At 43.3% G+C, this 25,698-nt stretch overlaps 1 protein-coding gene across 6 annotated transcripts in view; it reads left to right on the forward strand.

Moving 5' to 3' along the window:
- Nucleotides 1-25,151, forward strand: part of PABPC1L (poly(A) binding protein cytoplasmic 1 like) — a 39,548-nt gene extending 14,397 nt beyond the window's left edge. For 5 of the 6 annotated variants that reach the window (XM_061631433.1, XM_061631434.1, XM_061631432.1 and 2 more), the window contains 11 exons: nt 1,590-1,684; nt 3,671-3,808; nt 6,084-6,179; nt 8,153-8,419; nt 10,688-10,778; nt 11,205-11,333; nt 12,482-12,621; nt 13,928-14,021; nt 20,351-20,481; nt 23,224-23,312; nt 24,719-25,151. In XM_061631433.1, coding sequence (XP_061487417.1) covers nt 1,590-1,684; nt 3,671-3,808; nt 6,084-6,179; nt 8,153-8,419; nt 10,688-10,778; nt 11,205-11,333; nt 12,482-12,621; nt 13,928-14,021; nt 20,351-20,481; nt 23,224-23,307 — 1,265 coding nt within the window. In that variant the 3' untranslated portion in view covers nt 23,308-23,312; nt 24,719-25,151. The remainder of the gene's footprint in view (nt 1-1,589; nt 1,685-3,670; nt 3,809-6,083; nt 6,180-8,152; nt 8,420-10,687; nt 10,779-11,204; nt 11,334-12,481; nt 12,622-13,927; nt 14,022-20,350; nt 20,482-23,223; nt 23,313-24,718) is intronic. The other variant, XM_061631437.1, reaches the window with a different exon arrangement.
- The last annotated feature ends 547 nt before the right edge of the window (nt 25,152-25,698 follow it).

Here is a 25,698-nt window from a genome sequence, read left to right on the forward strand (position 1 = left end):
TTCAAGCTGCTCCTTGAAACTTCAAGCTGTGGCTAAAGGAAGAGAAATCGGAAATGTGAACTCTTAAGTGCCCTCCCCATACTTCCACTGGAGGCAAAGCACAGTGCTTTTTGAATGTGGTTCCTTTTTCTGTTGCTCGGTATAGCGACAGAAAAAAGATGCCAAATTCAAAGGGTTGTATCCAGTTAAATCATTGTGCATGCAGAACTACTTCCACAAACGTTGTGGAACTTCCCTTCCCTATCCTTCCCTTGTGTGCTCTACGCACCACCCCTGGATCTGCTCTGGAGGGTAGGAGGAACCCCCTGAACAGATTCTGGGGGGTGCATAGGGAGAAGATAGGGAGGGGAAGTTTGGTTGTGCTTGCAGAAGTCATCCTGTATGTGCAGTGGTTTAGCTGGATGCAATTAACCCCCAAAGAATCATATTTCCTTGGTAAAGAAAGAATTGGGAACATTCCCTTTTGCATCTCCAGCTTAAAGGGAGAAAGGATTTAAACTGGGGATTTTCCTTTCTCTTATTCACACAGTCACAGATTTAAGCTCACTACAGACCAGGGGTGGGAACTGGATCTGCTCACCTGTCAGTGTGGTCCCTACTGGTGCCCCCTCCGCCACCTGTCTATAGAGCAGCAGATGGTGAGTGTAAATCTGTGGCAGTGTGAGCAAGAGAAACTGAGGATGATTGTCTGCCTTCTTCTAAGACTTTGGATGCTACTTCAGCAAATAATTAAAGACACAACCAGCATTGTGGTGGTCCAACACAACTATTTCCAAACAAACCTTTTTTTGTCAATAGAGGAGATAAAGTCTCTCCATCTGCTGTTACAGTAAGAATGTCAAAACTGAATATCCTCTTTACAGATACATCTCTGCATGGAACCCTGTTCAGAAATAATTGTTTCCCCATTCTAATGACACCAGAGTTAGAGTGGCCCACCTGACCAATCTTTCTCTCTCTTAATTTCTTGGGTGTACTGCTTATGTAGGAGTGGGCCCGCCAACCAGACAGTGATAGTGGTCAGTGTGTGCAAAGTAATAGTGTTGTAAGGGTCACAGAGTGTCAGGAAGGAAACCTAGCCTTATTGGTGCAGTAATCTCTATTCTGTAATCAGGACCTCTCAATATTCAGTATTAAGAAAATGAAAGAGAACTGAAACTTGCTCCAAGGAAACAAGACATCTTTAACTTCAGAATAAATTGACGGAAGTAAAAAAAAAAAAAAATTATGTGGTAGACAGTGGGCGGTATCCAATGTTGTGCAAGTGGACTTTCTTCCTCTCACCCCTGCATCTCCTGGCATCCTCCCAAATCTGCTCCAGAGAATCCTCCGGCCCTCCAGGACAGATTTTGAGAGAATGTGGGGGATGGCAGGGGAACCGCTAACTGCATCTATTCTGCTGGTGGACAGGCAAAGCTGTCTGTTGAGCTGGTGGATGCGCACCAATGGATTTCACCCGGCCATCCCACTTGCGTGGCACCAGCATTATCCTTGCCCTGAGGTGAGCCTAATGTAACTTGTGTCCCAGCACTCCATTGTGAGTTCTCCTCACTGTCACATTGGCCTAAAGTTGCTTGTTTTGCTTCCAGGAAAGACGCTGAGTGTCAAGGTCATGATGGATAATGCAAGCCGTTCGAAAGGGTTTGGGTTTGTCAACTTTGAGAAACATGAAGATGCTCGGAAGGCAAGATGGTCTTTGATCTATTTATCTAGGTTCAGGACAGACAAAAGAAAGTACTTCACAAAGTGCATAGTTACACTATGGAATCTGCTCCCACAAGAGGCAGTGATGGCCACCAACGTGGATGGCTTTAACAGAGGAATAGACAAATTCATGGAAGATAAGGCTCTCGGTGGTTACTAACCCTGATGGATGTGTTCTACCTCCAATGTTGGGGTCAGCGTGCTTCTGAGTGCCAGTTGTTGGAATCCCTGGGAGGGGAGAGTGCTCCTGCACTCAAGTCCTTCTTACGGACTTCCAATAGGCATCTGGCTGGCCACTATGAGAACTGGATTCTGGACCAGATGGACCACTGACCTGATCCAACAGGCTTATGCCCTTATCTGTAGCTAATACTTGCCTATTCTTATTCCAGTGAGTGTGGCTGTCACAACAGGGCTAAAGATGTATTGCTGGGAGAGAGACTTGACTTGGGGAAGTGTGAACATAAAGGACTAAATGGGCTTTTTGCACCAGTGAATCTTCACAGGCAGAACTGTTATCTCATCATCAGGGATGAGATCTGTTGGCCGGTGTTGGTTCAAAAGCATTCCATCAACCTCACAGGCCAGTATCCATTTGAATTCATTCTTTGGCCACTGCTTTTACCAATTCAATTTTTTCCCTAACAAAAAACATTGATATTTTGAAAGGAAATATTGATAACATTATAATTCTTAATATCAATACTTTAGAGGTGGATTTTTTAAAATAGCTGCAGAAAACCGCTACTTAAAGACCCAATCCACAATGATAGAGAGTAAGTGAATTAATGGAAAATTCGGCACCAAATCTGAATTGGGTGGAATTCTAGCACCTCCCAACTCATCATAGCACTGTAGAGTTGGAGGGACCATATAGTCCAATCCCTTCCCCTGCTTGACACAGGAAATCCGAGAGTTAGAGCAACCCTAACAAGTGGCTGCATTTTCTCTGCTTGAAAACCTACAGCAAGAGGAAGTCTATCCATCCACTTTGATAATTGGTTCCTTTGTCAAACTGCTCTTACCATCAAGAAGGTTCTCCTAATGTTCAGCTAAGATGCACCCTCTGGGTCAGCAGAGAAAATGTCTCTTATATCTCCTCCATAAACTTAAAACTCATAGCTTCCCAAAGAACCCTCGGAACTGTATTTTGTTAAGGGTTCTGGGAACTGTAGATCTGTGAGAGGTAATATACAGTTCCCAGGATTCTTTGGGGGAAGCCATGACTGTTGAAGTGGCATAAACGTGCTTTAAACATATGGGATTATATCCAGTGTAGTGCTAAATTACAGTCACATAGTGGTATATCTGTTCTGCTGGCAAAATGTTTTGTGCCAGCAACATTATGGCTCAAGAGAATGCGTAAGCAGGTTGCTGGTAACTTTGTTGCACAATAGTTTGCACAGTGTATTACACAATGAATTTCTGCTAGTGCAACTGTTGCACTGGATTCCTCTGTTGTGCAACATTAAAACTCACCAAAGAGCCCTTGCGCTAGGATGCTGGATACAACCCATGGTGTAGATGCTCAATCTGCCCTTTTTTTGGTGACACTTCTTCAGGTACGTGAAGAGTGCTACTGTCATGTGTTCTCTCAGTCTCCAGGTTAAACACACCCAGTTCCTTCAACTTTTCCTTAAAGACTTGACTTTTACACTCCTGACCATCTTTGTTGTCCTCCTCTGAAACTATTCCACTTTGTCCTCCTTGCATGAAGTGCTCTTGTGTGCACGGCTAATGCATGATGACTTCAATACCAAGTAAACTGTGCTTGGTGATAGCGCGAAGGATTTCATTGCTTGGGATATCTTGGAAGGCAGGGCTTTATACAAAGATAATTAAAGAATTAAAACCAGTAATGGGCATCTTTCTGTGAGACAGATGTGTGATCCATTGAGGAGGGGAGTTAATAGTGGAACTTCTTCCTGTGCACAACCTTCTTTGTTGACACCTAGTCTCCTGGCAGGCTGTTGAAGACATGAACGGGACAGAGATCAATGGACGAATGGTATACGTTGGCAGAGCTCAGAAGAGGATGGAACGTCAGAGTGAACTGAAGCGTAAATTTGAGCAAATCAAGCAAGAGAGAGTAAGCAGATACCAGGTAATGCTAAAGAAAGACTAAGGTCATTAGGTGTAGCAAGCTCCACTTGAAAAACAAAACATCACTGATGTTAAAAATCTCAAGTGCTTTGGTTGTACTCCAATATTCAGTCATGCCTTCACTTGTCATTTTAAAAATTGTATATATTTCTTTGCAGATTTATTAACTGCCTCTCAATCACAAGTAACAATGTGGTATACAATAAAATAAGATAAAATAAAATAGATGATGCATTCAGTAAACTGAAAACAATAAAACCATTTCTGCAACAGTGAAATTATTATTCCATAAAGTGACTGGGTCACAAATCATTTAAAGGGTAATTTCTCCCCACACACATTTTATTTCAATTTGTGAAGGTGATTTAGGAGGCTTGAAAACTTCTAGGAGAGGCAGATCCACAAAGCCAGGAGGCTGTTGGAAGGCCCTTGAGTTTCCAATGAGATGGAGTTTCTCTTCCCTCTTCCCCACCCCAAACCTCCACAGTTATTGATTTTTAAACCAATGATTCTACTGCCCACATGTTTTCAGACTACTCATTACAGTGTGTTGAGGAAATCTACTTTTCTCCGCCCTGCTTCACTGAGAGCTGGTGAAAGCTGAGCACCTGCCAAATATCAGGTCAGACCATTTGTCCGTGAAGCCCAGTATCACCAACTCCTGACTGTGATGGGCTCTCTAGGGGTCCAAGGGTCTCAGACAGAGCCACCTGCTACTTCTAATTGGAGACACCAGGGGTTCAACCTTGAGCCTCCTGCATGGACAACATGTGGTTCTATCAATGAGCTATGGTCCCTCTTGAAGCACAGGGTATGTGTATGGTGACAAATGAACTTTTTACATGGGGGCCTTTAAAGAAAAAAGTCCAAGAAAATAAGGTTGGTTTGCTTATCCAGTGCCCTGAGTGTTGTTGATAACATAGCTCTTAAGAGATGCATCACTAATGTAAAGGTTTTTAAGGGTGCCTCCCAACTATTTTGCGGGAGAGATTCAAGGGCGTATTGGAACTTCAGGTTCACACAATGAATTAAAGGGCTCTGTCACCTTAGCACAACAAATCCACTTAAAAAAAAGAATCTGACTTTTTGCAGTTTGGAAAGTGATAGAGAAATGCATTAAAAATGTGGGTTGAATGAATGGCTAATAGGAAGACATAGAAATTAGAAAATATGCTGTAAGCAAATCAGGATGAATGCCAAGCGAATGCTCATTATTTAACTTCTCTGCAAACAAATTGGAATGAATGCTCAATAAACAAGTCATCTGGAAGCTCTGAGGGTGTGAACACACAAGTTGCCAGAGCAAAGCATTCCCATTAGCCACTCCTGGAGGCAGAATGGGTTGATCTGCCGATTAGTTGCAGGGAGAAAAACCACACTCAAGTTGCTCCCACCAGGTTTTACAGTAAAAAGAGGTGGGGTTTGAATAGCGTTGTGTACTCCTGTTTTCAGACTAGAGAAGTCGAGATGCACTGGAACCGGTGGAACAGTGAGTATGTTTCTACCCTAAGTCACATTAAGGAGTTGAAACCAGGCAATTATTTGTTAAAGTGACCAGAGCACTTCATGCTTGCTGATAATACACACGCATATTTGGAGAAACAGATACTCTTTTACTAACAGAGAACTGAAGCAGAGGGTTTAATGTCTTGGCAACAGCTGTGCTGGATTTTGAATTGAGGTTCCTTGTCTCTCAAACCTGGAACTCTTTCTGCCCAACCACCTCAGCTCAAGATGCATACAACCCTAAAGTTCTGTAGCCTGCCAGTTACCCTAGCTCTTCATTCTTTATGTTGCATGGAAAAGTGTGAACGCAATAACAGTGCTACTCTGGTCCAGCAAACAGAGCTGCTGCTGCTATTATTTATTTAATTTGTATCCCGCCCTTCCTCCTGAAGGAGTTGGGACTTGTTCAGAACTGTATGCATTATGTAGTCTTGGGTAAGTCTCTCTTGGTCCTAATTTATGAAATCTCTATGGTGGTAATTGATAGAAAACACAACAGCATTATAAAATACTGTGCAGATTATGGGTAGTAGCAATTTAGCACTAGGGCAGTGTTATGCCCTCTTATAGGACTTTGATCTTATATAAGCTCTAATGTATGTGATATAGAAGATTGGGTCTTGATCTAGATGTCTTTAGTTCCCTTCCAGCCTTATGATATGTGTTTGAGCCATTATTTTGGAGCATTTTTTAAAATGGAAAAATGGGGCATAAAACATAAAATAAATGTTATGAACCCTGGGGAAACTGGCTATGCTTTTTGCTTCTAGGGTGTGAACTTGTATGTAAAGAATCTTGATGATGGGATTGATGATGAGCGGCTGAGGAAGGAATTCTTTCCATACGGAACTATCACTAGTGCCAAGGTAAGATCCTAATGTTTAGAACTAAATATTTTTCATCTGTGCCATTTTAATACGGATGTTTAGCCCTTGCTCTCACCAACAGTACCATTCAGACCAAGTCGAGGATTTATAAGATTGATTGCTCCATCCTTAGACCCCTTAAAAAACCCCTAGGGATTTTGTTTTTACTTCCTGGTATTAGAGGGTTTGTATGGAAAGAGAAATTCATGAGCCTCTCACCTGCAGTCAGAAGATGTTGCATTCTAGAATAGGGATAGGTAAGAATTCCGCTGAATTTGGATTTAGCACCGGATTTTTCAATGGTCCGTATATTCTCCATCTTTGAGGAGCAATCCTGGTTGCTTTGAACTTCAGCAGCTTTCCCCCCATCACTGGATTTTCCCCCTCAAATATATTGTTCTATTAATTTTACACATAGCAGTACATCTGTCTCTCTCTGCTGCCCCCCGATTTGAATAATCCAGGCCCCAATTGAGGAGGAAGCAAGCTAAGCCTATAATAGTGGAGGAGGAGGAGAAGCCGCTTTCAGTCCATTTATCGATATTTTCCTTTGGAAATTAATATTGGATATTAATATTGATATTTTTGGGATAAAAATATTGTATCAGTGAAAGCAACAGATAGCAGACAAAGAATGAATTTGAATTGATACTGCCTGTTAAGTTGACATAATGCTTTTGAAGCAGCACCATCCAACTGATTCCATCCCTAGTCCAGAAACAGTTTTATCACCTCATTTGCTATTTTGAGGCTGACGTTTTTTAGGATAATCCAGTGATCTGCCCCCCCCTTCCCTTCCCTTGCCTGCAGTTATTCAATTTTGAATTCTAGTTTAATCTAGTTATTGGGAAAAATATAGTGCTCAGAGAAGCAAGGTAACAGAGACATTGGGCCATGGATGTAGATGTACAACTGTTGATAATGTTGAATAGAATTTCTGCAGGTCCCGAATCTGGGGGGAGAACATGAAGTTTTGAAATTACCAATCTGCAGCACAAGATAATGGTTTGTTGAAAGTAGGTGTGGGGAACCTTTGGCCCTTCAGATGATGTTGAACTGCAGCTCCTGGTGTTTGGTATTTTAAAAATATGTGTGAAATAGGAATAGTTTAATGGTCCTATTTCTTAGCAGAGATATAAACACAAGCAGCGGGATGAGAATCAACCAGTCCACCCTTTCCCTCAGACACAAATAATTACAGACACAGTCTTCTTAAGTAAAAGATAAAGATTGTTTACTCACGATCTCTCATATGTTCAGAAAACATAGGCTCTAGCTTAGATGGAAAAATAGAAGTCTCAGTCCATGATAATGGTCATCTTGGAGGGGAGCATGTGCATGCTTCACTCTCCTCAGGCTTAATGGAGAATATGCAAAAACTACCAGACAGAGGAGGAGGAAGAGAAGGCCAGGTAACCCCACCCTTTAGGAAGTTATATCACTGGTAAACAGGTACATGGGATATTTCCCAAATATCCCCTAAAGGGAACGTGCAAGTTTGCTTATTCTAACACACCTATCACCCCTGGCCATTGGCCATGTTTGCTGGGGCTGAAGGGAGTTGTAGTTCAGCAACATCTGGAGAGCCAAAGGTTCCCCACATCTGATTTAAATGCATATAGCAATATGTCTCCCCTGCTGGTGTGACAGGGTACAATACATTTTTATTACTATAATGGTTACAGGCCTCCCCATTTGGTCTTGAATTGAAAACAAGGACTTAAACTGTTCAAGGTGCTTTGTAAACCTAGGACTTTACAGGCTTGATCCAGTCTGTTAGTTGAACTTGGTTCCTATTTCATTCAGTGGGACTTAAGTTCAGTTTTTAAAATCTGGATCTCCCTTCCCCAGTGTGTGTGTTAGGAAGAGCTGTAAATCATTCCCCTTCTTTTATTATCCATGTCCCTCTGCCTGTGCTTTGCAGACAGGAGTGTCATCCACTCAGTGGGTTTTGTTCTAATTTTCAATTTTAGGTGATGACAGAGGGTGGACACAGCAAAGGTTTTGGGTTTGTATGTTTTTCCTCCCCAGAAGAGGCTACAAAGGCTGTGACTGAAATGAATGGGAGGATTGTCAGCACCAAGCCTTTGTATGTTGCCCTGGCTCAAAGGAAAGAGGAAAGGAAAGCAATTCTCACCAACCAGTACATGCAAAGACTGGCCAGCATGAGGGCCTTACCTAGCCCACTCCTCTGTTCCTTCCCACCTCCTGCAGGTTATTTCCTGCCCTCCATTCCACAGGTAAGATTCTTAAAGAGGCTGCTATCACAGGCTGCTTCTATGAAACACATTAAGTAGCACCAATGGCAGTCAGTATGCTATTACTATGTAATTTATTACAGGTTGGAATGCACTGGGTTTGTAATCTGACTGCGGCATCGGGCAATGCACACATGAAATGGCTTTCATAGATGAACCACCATAGAAAGAATATTTTATATCTCTGTATGCATCACCTCAAAACACAATACATTACAACAGAGGCAGTTCACACATTCAGCTGAGAGTTGCTGTCAGAGGAGATCCATTGAAAATAATGGACATGACTGACTTAGGTCCATGAATTTTCAGTGGGTCTGCTCTATAACTTAGTTGGATGCAACCTATGCGATGCAGAACATTGCTGTAACTGATCTGATCATATACTGTATCTCCCAACATGGGTTTTGTTTTGTTTTTACTCTAAAGCAGTCACAGGGGGCTCCAACTCTGGAGTAGCAGCAATGGAGGAAGAGCTATTCATCCCTTTCATTTGTGCCATTTTCCCCAATCAATGCAGCCCCCCCCCAAAGCTGCTAGTAGACCCATAGCAGAAATACAGGCATGGCAGGTACCTGCCTTTCCTCACCACCAGTACAGATCTAATAACTTGGTGGTGAGGCAACAGATTAGGGAAATGGCACAAGGGGGAAGACTTGAAGACCCTCTCCCCAGTGCCACTGCTTCACTCAGAAGTGTACTCCCACCCCCCGGGCTGCTTTAAAGTGGGCATAGAAGATTCTGTCACGGATCTACATCATGTCTGTTTCGTTTCTAAGTTCATCATGTCTGAGTTGACATTTGGGAAGCTGAGGGCTGAGAACGAGGCATCTAATCTCGCATGCAAAGGAGAAGCAAGATCTGTGGCACAAACTAAAATCCAGCAAATTGTTACCCTGCAGCAAAGAACAAGTTCAACTTAGAAGCCTTTCTAGGTTTTACAAGGCCTAGGCTTTGCCATGAGATCTGCTCTGACAAATGTTCAGGGGGCATTTTGCTTGTCGCTTTCTCCTTTGGCCAGTGCTCATTGATGGCGTACAGGATTAATCCTCTACAAACATTTTCCTGGCCAGGACTTGCTGCAGTATTTTACTCCACCAATATGATAAGTGAGGAGGCTTGAATATAAGCACTGCACTGTGGCCATTAAATTTTGCAGAAATAGTCACTGAAAAGATGGTATGAAACAAATGCCTGCCCACAGTCTTCCCTTGAGGATCTTTGAGGTAGGAGTTTTGCCATTTCTACAGGCAACATATCCACTGCTGTTTTCAGCTACTTACAGCTATGAAGCTTTTTCTAAATGTTGAACCTCAATCTTTATTCCTGTGACTTAAATCTCATTCTCTGCTGTCCTAAGCAACAAACTGACAGTGTGAATATTTTTTTTTTTGCTGTTTATGGGCTGCTTTTAAAACTTTGGGAACTGTCAGTATATTATCCCACATTCAGGTATTTTTCTGAAGCTTAAATGTGACCAGTTCTAAGACATGGCTTGCTTTTTAAACATTTATTTTATTTCTTTACCTATCTTACATTTTATATCCCATCTTTCTTCCATCTCAGAGACCATGGCAGTGTACATGTTGTTCCCAGGTGATAACTAATCCAGGTAGACCTGCTTAGTTTCAGCAACGTGATGGCTCATGTGCTTTTAGTCCATATCCTGGGCCTGGACCATACCTGGTAATCACTTGGAGTTGACTAGGCATAACACTAAGCCTTGGTCTGCTACTTGAATGACCAGGGAAGGAGCCTCAGGTTCACGCACACACTCTTCTCTTTGTGCAAGGCACGGCAATTTCTTTCCTTCTTCTCAGGCTTTGAGGCTAATAGTTTATTGGTTTATCTGACCCAGCTCCACCTTTCAATCTAGGTTTGCAGGGCAAGTATAAACCATGACCCTTTGCTGGTTTGGACAAATTGGCTAACAATGGTTTGCCTCAAAGAAGGAAAGAAACCGTTGCATGGGAGGCCACATGAAACTGAGACTCCTTGAGTGCTCATTGTTATAGTGCCAAACTACAGTTTAGTGTTAGGTCTGAACCCTCTCATTGTAGTTCTCCTTATCTTGGTCTGAAATCCTTCCCAAATGATGGTGCCAATAAAGCTGCATGAAAAGAACACCAGTATAACTTTTCAAATCTCAGGCCTAGTACTTCCTATATTTCAAGATGCCCCAGGGCTGATGTGAGGACAGTATTGTATCTTCTTGGATTTACATACATTGTTTCATGCTCTTTCCTGTAGCCACAAACCAGAACTACTTTCTACAGTCCTAGCCCTGTTGCCCCAATACGTCCTGCCCCCCGTTGGAATACGCAACCCTCCAGGCCTCCCTGTGAGTTTTTTTTTTTAAAAAAAACATGGTCATCTGGATAACCTGTGTGTGAATGTATAAGTGGGTAATGTTGCACTTGGTGTGAAACTCTACCCTCCTATCGGTTGGTGTTGGAACTTTAGTATTTTTCTGAAGTCAGCATGCAGACTGAAATTCATTAGAGCAGGGATGGGGAACCTGTGGCCCTTCAGATGATGATGGTTTCCAACTGCCATCAGTCTAGCCAGCATGGTCAGAGATAATGAGAGTTATAGTCCAACAACTTCTTCAGGTCATGGCTTCCCATCTCTGGTGTAGAAGAATGTGTGGTGGTTTTAGTCTGTAGGTCTGTTTTGAGCAATGAGAATGGAGCTGCTGAGACACTCTGTCTGTGTTATTAGCTTCTGTATAAATAAGCCTCCTGATGAAGGTATTCAATATCTTTAGCATCCTATCACACAGCCACCCCGATCCTGAGGACCAGTGCACCTCCTAGGCGCCTGATGTCCAACATCAGCACTATGAGACAAGCATCTACTCAAGTTCCCAGAGTACCGTCCAGTGCCCAGAGAGTGGGTAAGTTAGGAAATACTGATAGTTCATAATTAAATGAAACACTGTGTGTGTATGTGTGTGTATTCAAGTGAGTTATTTCTACTTTGCTTCATCCATTTGTACCACTGACTGTTTGGATGCAAGTGGCAAACTGACCCTGGAAGCTTGCTGGTCAGTTTTGCAGTATGCTGTTAATTATTAAAGTACAGCTACTGGGATCTGTCACAGTGTAACATGAGCAGGAAATGAAACCTGGGGCAGGACTATAGAGAGAAGGGCAGGTTTGGTGGGAGCCATTGAGCTGTATGGGATATGGGCTACAGTCTGGGAAGCAATAGAGAGATTGGACACACATCTTGTTCTTATCATACCTTCTTCAAACCAAAGGGTCACCATGGGTTGGGTTTAGCTCTGGTGCCAACTGTGTCCATGGGTGCATCTTTTTGTTGGAAGATTCAGGACAGATGGAATTACTACTTCACACACTGCATAGTTAAACTATGGCATTCGCTCCCACAAGAGGCACTGATGGCCACCAACTTGGATGGCTTTAAAAGAGGATTAGATAAATACAAGGAGGATAAGGCTATGTTCACCTCCACTGTCAGAGACAGTATGCTTCTGAATGCCAGTCGCTGGAGACCACAGGAGGGAGAGCACTGTTGCACCTGGGTCTGCTTATGTACTTCCTATAGGCATCTGGTTGACAACCGTGGGAGCAGGATGTAAGATTAGACGGGCCACTGGCCTGGTCCAGCAGTCTCTTCTTAAGTCTTACTTCTCCAGTGTACGTGAATGAGTGTTTTAATTAATATGGATTGTGTTCAACTAACTTTCACTCAGAGTAGACCCACTGAAATTAATGGCCCTAACTTAGTCATAGCTATAATTTCAGTGGGTCTACTCTGAGTAAGTTGGAAACAACCCTATGAGCTTTGCACCACCTAATTGTGATGACTTTGCTGTGAAGATTCTTGGAGTACTTCTCAGGCTTATTTGCCACAGACTGTGGAAGCAAGTGAGAGCTGCTGCATCTTTTTATTCCTACTACATCATTTTAAGAAGCCTGTTTTTGAAAGGCTTCTACAAAAGGTGAGTAGCATTACGGTTCGGACACATTATTTCTTCTTTCTGGTCAGCCTTCCAAAATGTGCCTGTTCTCATTCCAGCCAATATAGGAACCCAGACTATCAGCACTCGGGCACCTTCCTCACCAACGCTCTCACGTGGTGTCTCGCAGTACAAGTACTCTTCAGCAGTGAGGAATATCCAACCCTTGGGCACCGTAGCACCCATGCCAATACATCAGGTAACTAAACTTCCAACAACACCGTGGACTACAAAATGCTGTATAGGCCATTTTCTCCCATGCTACTTTTGAACATGGAAGATTGAACATCGTCATAAATGTAGAGAAGAGATGGGATCCACTTGTTGATGCCTGTTTGATTGCATTCTGTCAAACTGGCAGGCAGTTCTGTTTCAGGTTAGTCATTTTTCAGCTATCCTTTATTTTTACTCTTCTGATTTCTTCCCCTCCAAAAAAAAGGAGATTAACTATGTTTTCCTTTCAGAAAGAAAAGTGGCTTTCCCTCTCCCAGTGCTCTCCCACCCAATCCCCCTCCTTCCCTTCCCCCAAATTGTGTTGGATCTTCCTCCAAGCCCTGGGAGAAAGTGAGAGATCACTTTAATGCAAAGCAAATACACAGGCTGGTCAGTTTATCCTTAGCAAAGGAAAGGCATAGGCTTGTTAGTTTAAGATTAGCAAAGCAAACACACAGGCTAGTCAATTTCACAAGCAAACACACAGGCTGGTCATTTTAACATTAACATTAGCAAAGCAAAGCCACAGGCTTATCAGTTTCAAGTTAGCAAAGGAAAGAGGCATGCTGGTCAGTTTCACATTACCAAAGCAAAGTTCAAAGCATTTTTTAAAAATCTGATGTCAGGAAAAGCTGGGAGAATTCACAGCATTCACAATGGCTCTGCAAAGATAGTGAACCTGCAGACTATCAGGAAGTCCAGTCCCAAGTTCGATTTTAGCAAAATTCTTGCCCATCCCTAATGTAGAGTTTAGTCTTGTAGAAACAGTGTATGCATGTTCTAGTGTTTGGTGTCGGAGTGGTTTAGATTTGGACACTGTACAACTTCAGCCTCCTCCCCTTGTTAATTGCTGCCATGCTGATCTTGCAGTCTACTACTCCTTAAGAATATTTATCACTGATGTCTTTGCTCTGTGCAGTTCTTACACAAATTTCAAGGTACTGTGTTGCCTTTTTCCATTGTGGTGGGAGGGAAGAGAATCCCTTTCCTCTGGGTTTGGTCATCCATGCCCAAGCTGCCATGTGAGCCTGTAGGGCAGGGATGGAGAACTTTGGCCTTCTAGGTGTTCGAGTAGCCAGAGGTGTTGGCCAGTGGTCAGGGATGATGGGAGTTAGTCCCAATAACATCTGGAGATCACAGGTTCCTCTTCCCTACTTTAGGAAGCTTCAGATAGTATAGGAAGAGGAGTTGCTGCCATTGGAAGATTTTTTTCCCCCAGAATACCACGAAGAGTACAGTAATTCACATGAGAGCAATGCTAATATCAGTGTATTCTGTTTCTTGGCCTCTAGGTTATAGAACCTGCTGTTCATGTCCATGGGCAGGAACCACTGACAGCATCCATGTTGGCTGCAGCCCCTCCTCAGGAGCAGAAACAAATGCTTGGTGAGTGATGGTGTGACCTCCATTGGTGGATTGACCTTTTGAGGCATCCTGTTCAGCTATCTGTAGGCAAGAGTTTTAATCTTAACCATAAAAGTTTAACCCTTGCATAGATTAAGCTTTCCATGCCTGCTTTTTAAAAATCTTTCAAAGCAGTAGAATGGCTGGCTTTCCTTATGGCATGGGTGGGGAACCTTAGGCCCAGGGGCCCAATGTGGCCCTCCAAGCCCCTTTCATCTGGTCATTGGGACTCTCCCCATGCCTTACCCCTCACCAGCCCTACTTTGGATCTTTTTGCCTGGCTGGAGTGTGTCTTTGAACTTTGATAATGTCTCTTGCTTCCCTGGATGGAAGATAGAGTTGTGTGAACTAGTCTGCAAAATTTGCATCCATTGCTCCATCCGTGTTTGCCTCTGGCCCTGCCTACCACTGATGCATGCCTTCCAGAAGGTCGCCTAGAAGAGAATGTGGCCCTCAGGCTGAAAAATGTTCCCCACCCCTATCTTAAGGCCTTGAGGAAATTGATACAATATTAGTTCCTTGGTAGCTAGCTATTTAATTTAAGATCCATGGGGTTGGGGATGTTGGGGTAAAAAGGACAAGCTAGATCCCCATTTCTACCCTTCTTGGTGATGCTTGATCACCTTAGGGGACAATCCAAACTTGCTGTCGTTGGGGCTCTGCAGAATAGTGGAGCCACTGCTGCAATTGCAGTCTGCCATTCATGATGGGGGTAGAAGGTGGAGGAAGGAACAGGATGATTGGGTCTGATCCCTACACCAGCTCCAGACCTGGATTGTGCCTGATTCTGGCTGGCAGTGGCTGTGAAACTGATTTGGGATCCAGTGGATCCTAGGCCATCTTAGGAGTACTCTCAGAATGGCCCATTTTGAGGCTTTCTGCTGGGTTCCACTGATAGGCATCCCACCAGTGGGCCTCCCACATGAACATTAGGCGAGCAGAAGGGGGAGATGGATGTTGGCATCACTTCAGCAGGCAGCAAGAAGTCAGCTCAGCTGGCAGAGCTTAGTGGAGCGATGACTTCACTCATTCCAACCCTCCCCCTCCTGGTGTGAGATGGTTTGGATTGCTCTGCCCCCTATCCACATCTGTGATGAATACATTGGGAGATTGCTTGTTGCTTGTGTGTGTGTGTGTGTGGTTTTATTGACTTGAGATTGTATCGATTAATTTTATATTGTTTGATTCTGTGCATTTCCACCCTAAGACCTTTGGATGAAGGGCAGTCTATAAAGGATTTAAATAAACTAACAAATGAAGAGGCAGAACCTTGAAACAGGCAACTCCTAATGTTAGAAAGGATTTTTGCTGATTGAAACACTTTGGAATAACATTACAGAAGGATCTTGGCTATGGAGGAAGGCACTGCTGGATAATATATGTGTTGTGTGGAACCTCAATTTAAATTCTGCTTCTGACTGTGGAAGGAAAAGCAACACCTCAGCAGTGCTAAAATGCTGTAGTCTGAAAGCAACCTTGCTGGCTGAAAGCAACAGCAAGAAAAATCATTCTGAATTTTCACTTCATCCAGACTCCTGATTTAAGTGGCTGGTAATCTAGTCTGAGTTCTGTCACTCACAGTTTTTCTCCCTAGCAACTGTGCTAGGCTTGGCAGTGGGGATCTCCTGGCACGATCAGGTATCATGGGAAACCAGCTCTTTCCTGCTGACTGAGCAGCTGGTGCCCTCCATATGAGTTGATGAGGCTGAATTGCTTGCCTGCCAACTGTATTTGCAATGAGAGTTTGTTGGATTACTAACAGCCATGCTGCGCAGGCTTTTCCTGTGCTGTCACTTGCCTTGGGTATTCAGTAATTCTCCCCTTTTTTTCCTCTTAAGTGAACTTAAGAAAAATAATGATTTCCTGGAGAAGTTTTCCTTTTAATACCATATACAACATCGCTATGGAAACAGTAACTTCTACTCCTAAATGTCTACTTTGCTCACACAGAATGGTAGAGTGCTAAAGGGTTAAGGTTTATCTCTTCTTTCTCTCTGTTGAGCTCCTGGAAGAATCTAGTTCATGTTCAGTTGTAAAAGGCCAAACTTGCCAATTTGAAGTATGGCATGAATTAAGAGTGTTGAAATTAGGGGTGGATGGATAGATCATTCTATTTCTGGTTTCATAAGTCCATTCCCACGCTATGGTCTGAAGGCACATGATGCCATCACCTTGCTGAAGCTAAGCAAGGCTTGGGTCTGCTCATGCCTGGATGGGAGACCACATGCTTGCTGCCTTGGGTTCCACGATGAAAGAAAGATGGGAAATAAATAGCTTTATTCACTAATAGGCAAAAAAACCTTCCAGTTTAAGAATGTACCTATAGCCCACAGATATTTCTATCAAACTTTAAAAAGCAGGGAAATTGGGCAGCTTTAGGGAATGCACCAGGGGAGCAGGAGACCTGACCTCCTCTCTGAGATATTGTACTGCCCTACAAGTTTGTGAAAATGCCAACACAATTTGGATTGGTCTTTCACAGTCCAATCCGCTTGCTGTGTAGCTTGGAAGAATTTGGTAACATGATGAGTGGTGGCAACACCTGCCATCTCCAAAGATGGAGAATTACATTTTTGTATGTTTGTTGATGTTCTTCTTTGCTTCTTTTCTGTGTTGCTTCTGTTTCTACAGAGAATCTTGCCTTGAATTTCATGCATGCTGCAGCTTTGAATCGAGTCTCCCTGCTTATTACTCCCCTTCCCTCCCCATGCTCTTAGATGAGACATACCCAATTACCCAAGGGATAACAGCTAATGACTTCAGCTGTTTTAATAGCCTCTGTGACCTTTACCATGCTGCTTTAGCATGAATTGGGAAGCCCCCAAGTTGAACCTTGTTTCTGGCTATGAACATGCTAGTCCCCTACCCCCAGTCTGAAGTATGGGGGATAATAATACTGACTTCGCCCTTTTACAGCAGGGTACCCAGCATGGTGCCCTCTAGATCTTGTTTGACTACAACTCCCATCAGCCCCAGCCAGCATGGCCAGTGATTGGAGTTGTAGCTCAACAACATCTGGAGGCCCACAGATTCCCCACCCCTGCCTTAAAAGATTGGTCTATCCATTGAAATGGGTGGCAGTAGCCCAAAATGCAGCCTCTGTTGGGAGGTAGTAATACCTCAGATTTATCAAGTGCTGGGAACAAACAGTGAGGATGGGTGACTATCTCCCTTTTGTCCTGTGTGTGAGCATTCCTAGGGCATCTGGCTGGCTACTGTATGGAGACTGGGGTGTGCTAGAATACCATCCAAGTCGGATTTGGTACTGATTTTATTCTCAGTGGCTGAGGACCAGATTTTAATGGAAGTGAATTTCTGCAGCTATTTTTGAAAATGGACTGTTTTTTTGAAAAAATCTGCTTCTAAAACATTGATTGTGAGAATAATGTATTAATATTTCCTTTAAAAATATTGATATTTCTTTCAAAGTATAGGTATTTCCTTTAAAAATATTGATATTAATATTTTTTCCGAGTGGGAAAAAAACCCCACGTATAGGTAAAAGCAGCAGCTAGCAGATACAGAATGAACTTGAATTGATGCTAGCCTGTTAGGTTGACAGAATGCTTTCAAACAGGCATCGGCCAACAGATCTCTAATGCAGACAGAATTATCATTTGGTCTGACCCACTATTTCTTATGTCCTTAAGCTGGTATAGCACAGTGGGGAGGAGAGCCTGGCTGGGAGTCCAGAGTCTGTGAGTTCAAATCCCTGCTTGTGTTTCCTGGGAGTAAAGAGCCCGCTAAAGATCACCCCCACAGGGAGTGGCTCAGGGATTATGTGCCCTGGCACCTGTGCAGGCTGCATAGTCCCAAGGAGCCCAGTTGCCCCCCAGCTGGCAGTTGTGCACAAGGAAGGGGTTGGCTTGTGCAGCTGTGGCAAGCTGAGCAGACCCTAGCCAGCTGGGGAGGACTAGCCTCAGAGGGAGGCAATGGTAGACCCCCTCTGAATACCGCTTACCATGAACACCCTATTCATAGGGTCGCCATAAGTTGGGATCGACTTGAAGGCAGTCCAATATTCTTTCCTTTAATACAGTTTGAGCTGCTCAATCTCTGCTGAATAATGGAAATGGTCTCCAGCTATCTTGCATCAATGTAAGCTGGGGAGGTGCGTCAGATGCTGTCTGACTCATGGCAATATTGGAACTTCTTTTTTTTAATCTGACTCCTCTCAGAAGAAATTCACAGGTCCTTTCATTCAGCCTGGCTATGATGTGCATCTTGCTGCCTGTGGTGAAGGACATGACAGTGTCCTCTCATTCCATGTGCAGAAATGGACTGAAATGGCAGTTGAATCTTAACGTCAACATTGGCAGTATCCTCCACCGCACCTGAGGGCAGTAGGCTAGCTTAGAGAATGCAGAGGAAACCATGTGGCCCATGGAATTCTGCTTTCTAGTACCTTGCTGCCACCACTCCCCACCTCAGCACTTCCCTCTTGCTTAATGTCGGGCAGCCCTACATGCAGGTGTTCAAGGAGAAGGTCTTCCAGGACACCTACAGCCTTTTCAAAAGGGGCTTGAGAACTGGGAGGATCATAAGGATGGAGGTCAGCTTATGTCTGAATTTGCTTTTCTTCAAGACAGTCCTGGAAGATAACATTGTCTTTCTTTTTTTTTTTGTACCTGGTAGATGGAAACGGATGTTAGTGCCCTTGTATTCCCAGTTAAACTCCTGTGCTCTTTCTGATAACTTTGTTCTTTGGGAATTGGGATATCTGTGCACAATTTGTTTAATTTTTCTCCCTCCTTTCTCATGATTTTGGTCCCCCCATATCTGTTTTTTTTTTTAAAAAAAACATCCTGTCTTTAATTAAAAATGTATATGCCATCCTTCCTCCCAAAGTAGCCCAAGGCAGCAAACTACAAGCAATTAAAAAACAAAACATCTAGAATTCCAACATGTTTTTCTCATGAGAGATGTTGCTCTCGAGTTGCTGTAGTATGTTCACCTTCTCTCTAACTTGCGCTTGTCTTAATGGAGGCTGATCCATTTGAGCAAATGGGGCACTGCCCCACCAACCTCAGTCTGCCCTTGCCTCCATGCCTTTTTACTTACAGTCAGTTTGGGGGTGGCTCTGCCTGTCATTCGGTTTGACTTCCACCCTACCTGCCCCAATGGGTGCCAATCACCACTGTCTAGACATCTGGTGTCTTGTATGCATCTCTGCAGCCGGCTTCTAACGGCAGTTGCGTATATGTAGAAATGTATTGCCAATAGGTTCCTTTGCAGAATTGTAAAGGACCAACAACCTGTCTTGCCCAATCCCCAGCTAGGAGTTAGGGTCTCTGACCTCCCCACTCCACCCCCAGTCCTGTGTAGATCTAGCTGCTATATTATTCAGACCTTATCAGACCTTATTCAGACCTTATTATTCAGACCGCCCTGGGCTCCTGCTAGGAGGAAGGGCGGGATATAAATTAAATAATAAATAAATACAAATAAATAAATCATGCCAGCCACAGGGAAGATGCTTTTTGGAAAGCTGTTTGCAAAACAAAAGAAACTGAGATGACTTGGGTGAGCAAAAGCAAAACCCTAATGCAAAGAGAGACCAAAACTAAACCCCCAAAAATCCCCAGTATTATTGGCTAAGACCCATAACATATGGATGAAACTTCTTTACAATGTCTTCTTCAAGGAAGCTTAATTCATACTGTCCTGGACACTGTATTTCTAACTGTGATGGCTCGTGATATCTATGGGTTGTTGTAATTGAGGCAGTGAGGGTAAAAAACAAACCAGTGTTCTTCCCAGGCCAATATTGCCCCAAGCTTAAAAGATGGAAGGGGTCTGCCTCCAGGGTTAAGAACAGCCCTTGGCAAAGAGTCATCTGCTGGCCCTTTTACTATCTTGACGTCCCCTCTCCCTTTCATGGGCTTGCCTGGCAACAGTGATGGGCAGATAGGAAGCGAATTGCAGGTGGGGAGAGTGCTGTTGCACTCGGGTGCTGCTTGCAGGCTTCTCATAGGCATCTGGTTGGCCACTCCCAGAACAGACTGCTGGACTAGATGAGCCTTTGCCTGATCCAGCAGGCTCTTCCTATGTTCTCTGCTTAAAATATACCATAATGCCCCAAAGTTGTGCTATGTCAGTTGCTTGGGCAGTCTGGGAACCTAAAATGGCAGCTTCCTCAACCCAGCCAGCTGTTTGGCTCGATTGGTTTAGAGCAGCTGTCAGTGGGCTGTGGCAGCTGCCCCATGGTACTGGGCCAGAAACAGAGTCGTCTCTTTGGTTGGCAGCACTTTTTTAAAAGTCCTTTTCCCACCCTTAATGAAGCATGCTTTTGTCCTTTTGTCTGTGTGCAGGTGAACGTCTCTACCCTCTAATTCATGCAATGCACCCCTCCCTGGCTGGGAAGATCACAGGTATGCTGCTGGAGATAGATAACTCTGAGTTGTTGCTTATGCTGGAGTCGCCTGAATCCCTTCACTCTAAGGTACTGGAATTACATGTGACAAAAGTAATAAAGAAAATCCCCTTGCTCTGCAATCGTAAATCCCCATATTTTGCAACTATTATGCTTTTTCATTCCGTCATTCCCAGCCTAAGTCCATTTTCCATCTGGATTCTATGTAAGAATGTTCCAGTTATTCCTTGTGCATTTGTCCATTATAATGGCATGTCCTACTGATTAGTTTGAAGAGAGAAGAGTAAAGATCGCATGACACATCCTCAACACCCATTTTGACATGTGTATGTGTGTGTGCGCAGCGGTTTTGCTTCTAGTTTTGACTGGCATGCAAACGTTGTGCACGTCGCCCTGTGGATTGCCACCCATGTAAATTTGTGCTGCGATGAGATGCAGCATAAAATGAGCTGTTCCATTCTCATTGCTAGAGAATCTATTTTTAAAATGGTTAGTGTTTTGGCTATTTATGGGCTTTTGATGAGTAAATAAGAACATAAGAAGATCCCTGCTGGACCAGGACAAAGGTCTATCTGCTCCAACATCCTGTTTTCCCACAGTGGCCATCCAGATGCCACCAGAAAGCCTACCAGCAGGTCATGTTGGTCCTGAGCTCATACTGCTCATACTGTATCTGAAAGCTGGAGGTTGAATAAAGCCATCTGACTTGCAGTCCTCCGTGAATTTTCAACTCCCCTTTTGATAAGAGCATTCTGCTTTCTAGAAGTTAGCAAAAACTCATAAACTGAAAAGGACTTGGGGGAGTAGGTTGAGAGCATTTTGAACTTAAAAAGGGGTTGGGGCGGGGAGGAGAAACTCTGTGATGAAAGAGGAAGTCATCCTTGGATATGAAGAGTGTTTATATGGGAAAGGGCAGGATCTGCCTTGCATGCACAAAGTCCCGTATTCAGTCCCTGACATTCCCAGATAGGGCTTGGAGAGAACCCTGCCTGAAACCTTGGGGAGCCGAGCCATTGTCAGTCAGTGTGGACAATACTGTGCTAGATGAACCAATGGTCTGATCTGGCATTGTGTTGTATTGTGTCATTGTGCAGGTGGGTATAAGGAGAGGGGGGTTTTTTTTTAGGAGGGGATGCATTAACTAGTTTCAAGCTTGGTAGAAAGTTTTCAAGAAACTGTTTAAAGCACATTAAGGCCGCTGAGAGCATTAAAAATGAAAGAACTACCCCAGCTGGATTCATATACCTATGTCAGAGCATAGGTTTGGCAAGCTCTTTGTCTGTGCCTTGGAATTAAAACCTTAGTTCAGGGCCTGGCCTCAACCTAATTGCTTGCAAGAACATTTTTTTTCTTCTCTGCAGTTTCTCCCACTCAGGGAAAAAAACCCTGAGCTTCCTATATCTGGGCTTAGAACAGGGCCTGCCCTTCCATTAGACAAACTGAGAGGGCTGCCTCAGGATGCTGACTTCGGATAACATGAAACAGCAGCAAATTTCTAATTATCTAATTTGTTGTTTTATATTTTTATTCTCAGGGACTGGTACTTAAGTTATTTTGAAGTTATTTATCTGAAGCTGAAAATCTCATGACAGACCTTAATATTAACTCATCTGAGCTGTGGGTGGGTGGGTTACTATTTGCTTTTCTATCTCAGAGCAAAACATCTTAGGCCAGCCCTGGCTTAGAGAAGTCTGTTTCTCTTCTCTCTCTTCCTTCCATTGACATGAGGAGGAGTTCTGTGTATTTCAAAAGCTTGTGTATTACAATTTTGGGCAGCAACTACATCTAATGAAAGAGGATATTTTTGGTGGCTTTGGATAAAATTGTTACTATCTCTGGTTCAAGGAATTTTTACAGCAAGACTGTTCAACAAAGTGCTTGTGAGGTTGGTCTTGGGATTAAACAAAGATAAAGCCAACAGGCAAATAGATGAAAAATCAGAACACAAGTCTTGCTGCATGCATCTGCCTTGATTAGACAGAGCCCAGTAAGTCTTTGACACTCTAAAATGGCAGAAGCAATTGTCTGAATGTACTAACAGATGGACTGCCTTCAAGTCAATCCCAACTTATGGCGACCCTATGAATAGGGATTTCATGGTAAGAGGTATTCAGAGGGGGTTTACCATTGCCTCCCTCTGAGGCTAGTCCTCCCCAGCTGGCTAGGGCCTTTCTTGTCTGCAACTGCCAGCTGGGGGGCAACTGGGCTCCTTGGGACTATGCAGCTTGCCCACGGCTGCACAGGTGGCAGGGCACGTAACCCCTGAGCCACTCACTGTGGGGTGATCTTTAGCTGGCCCTTGACACCCAGGAGACATAAGTGGGGATTTGAACTCACAGACTCTGGACTCCCAGCCAGGCTCTCCTCCCCACTGTGCTATACCATCACCTAGACCATGCTACAGATAGCAAAATTTGAATGAAGTTCCCTTCAAAGGCTCGGTTTTAAATGTGTGCCAGATTCCTCAGATCCTTCCTAAAACAGCAAGTGGCTTATAACACATGGTTCATATCAGTTTCTAAATTGCTTTCCGGGACATCCTTTTCAGCAGGGATGCGGAACCTGTGGCTCTCCAAACGTTGGACTCCAGTTCATGGCAGCCTGAGCCAGCATGGCCAACAGTCAGAAATGATGGGAGTTGCCAGTCCTTCAGCATCTGGAGGGCCACAAGTTCTCCACTCCTGCTGTTTAGCAAATGCATCTAAGGTTATCCAAAGGGGCTTCAGCTATCCAGCATGTTGATTTTCAGTGTCCATCTTGGTACAACTGAATGTAATAAATGACTCTCCACATGGGCTTTGCTTTTGTTAGATTGAGGAAGCTGTTGCTGTACTGCAAGCGCACCAATACTCTGAAACATCCCACAAGAGCAGCTCAACAGTGTTTCTTCAGTGACCAAGGTGGGTTTGGAAGGACATGGTAACCATCAAACGAGGACTTTGATTTTGGCTCAGAATATATAGGAACCTTTAAAATGTTATTTAAGTTTAACTGGGTTGTGCTTAAACTCCTTTTTTTAAAATCCAGGACCACCTCAGATTTTAATTCTCTATTTTGAACTGTTAAGATGGAAATGTCTATCCTGATACAACTGAGGAATAATTAAGCATTTTTCAGTGAGAATCTGGGAAGGCAACTGGGAAAAACATAATGAAATCTGGCTTGTTGTAGGGCTGGCCTTGGTGATAGGCAGAGCAAGTTGCCATCAGTTCTAGCCAAAATGTTGGGGAAAACCCTTTAATAATGTGACTTTAAAGAACCTAAGCCCTTCCCTGCTGGACCAGCCTGTCTTCCTGCTTTTCAAGGTGGCCAACCAGATGTACCTGGGAAGCCCACAAGTAGGGCATGAGGGCAGCACCCTTCTCCTGCTGTGGCTCTCAAGCAACTGGTATTTGATGTCATACTTCCTTTGAACATGGATGGTCAATGGAGCCATTGTGGGTAGTAGCTACTGATTGGCCTGTCCTCCGAGAATTTGTCTAATTGTTTCTTAAGGCCATCTAAGCAAGTGGCCATCTCCCCACTCCTTGTAGCAGTGAATTCTATACATTATCTATGCATTGTGCAAAATAGTACTTTTTTCTGCCCATCCTGAATCTTACCAATCAAGTTCTAGTATCATGGGAGTGGGAAAAAACCACTGGGTGTTATGTATCCAGTTACCATCAGTGCAAGGATTTACGCTTGCATGACAGAACATCTCCCCATACCATCCTTAAATCTACTCTGGAGGATTGAGGGAACCCCTAGAACAGATTTAGAAGTCAAGTGTGGGGGATGTTCCATTGTGCAAGCGTAAATTCTTGTGCTGATATGACACATTAATTGGATACCTCCCACTATCTCCCCCTCCCTCCCACATATACTGTGCATAGTTTTATAAATCTCTATCCAGCCCCCCTTGGGTTGTCTTCTACCCACTAAACCAGGGGTGCAGATCCTCTGTCCCACAGTCTAATCATGGTCCTCCAGGTTTTCTCATTTGGCCTCTGAGGTCTTTTTGAGCAAGTCACTTAAACTCAATGGCCAGCCCTGCTATAGTTTTGTTTTAAAACTATTTGTGTGTTAGAATGTTTTTAAAGTGTTTCTAGAATGCTTTTATTTTTGTAGCTGTTAAATTGTTTTGTTATGTTTGCTACAGGACGAAGGGCAAGACATAGTCATAATAATCCAGGTGCTACTGTAGAAACAACTAGTGTCTATTAAAGGACCCCTTTTCCTCTACCTATTACTGCCTGGATGGCTATATAGATACCTGTGCATTCTCATTTAGACACAATTTCTCCATTTAACATTGTTTTTGCAGGAAAAAAAGAAAACAGAAAACCTTGCTGAAGAGAGGGCAGTCCCAAGGCACAGATACTTCATCTGTATACTGTCAAAGTATTTTTTGTATATGTATATAAATCTTCGTGCAAAAATCTAGCCCTATTTGAATCACACTTTCTTTTGTGCACTTAATATTCATTGCAGTTTCTTTCCCACTAATATTGTACTTATGTTTAAAAAATGTGTATTTTCACGAGTGCTTTTCTAGTAACTCCGAGTATGGGAGGGATATATTGTGAGAATGAAGTGGAACAAAATGGTTCCCTTGTTTTGGATTTTTTTTTAAAGTTAATTTCTCAATGCTGGTCATTTTTAAGTAGCCTTAATCTTAAACCACCACTGGGGCCTGTAACAGTATTTTATTTGTTTCTGCGGTTGTTGACATGATAAAGAGCTGAAGCTTCACTTCATCCACTCTTGTGTCCTTTTCTAGAAACTTTCCTTTGTTTACTGTGTCAAGATGGCATGAACCACCAACTCTTATTTAGCTGAGGAATGGATCCAAATTCTTCCAAAATTAATGGAATGAGCCAGTGTGTCTGCTGTTGGTTTTCAAGAAAGCCAACTGGCATCCCTACTTGACACATACAGAAAGCTTTTTGTACTGCATTTTTAAATTAAGAATGAGTTCCTGTTCTGCTTTAAAACATTATTTTCCTACTCAGCTCACTATCCAATGTGCTTTTCCTTTTAGGCAGATACACATGCATTCTGTAGAAATTGCCAATATTGGTATATGCTGTTATAAAAGAAACTTCAACTTAGCTTTCAGCAGTGCTTGGTTAACGAAATGCCCTATAAACTTTATGTCCTGGTACATAAAATGATGGAAGAGAGTTCAAAACATTTAACTGGACAGGGCTGCACTATAGCTTGGCAGGTTGTAAAAGTGCAGATTTAAAAACTGGCCTATGCATTTTGGTTATAAGGTGTTGAAACTTTTACCACTTTGAACTA

This window comes from Rhineura floridana, chromosome 6 (assembly GCF_030035675.1).
Source record: "Rhineura floridana isolate rRhiFlo1 chromosome 6, rRhiFlo1.hap2, whole genome shotgun sequence".
In the NCBI taxonomy this organism is placed as follows: Eukaryota; Metazoa; Chordata; class Lepidosauria; order Squamata; family Rhineuridae; genus Rhineura; species Rhineura floridana.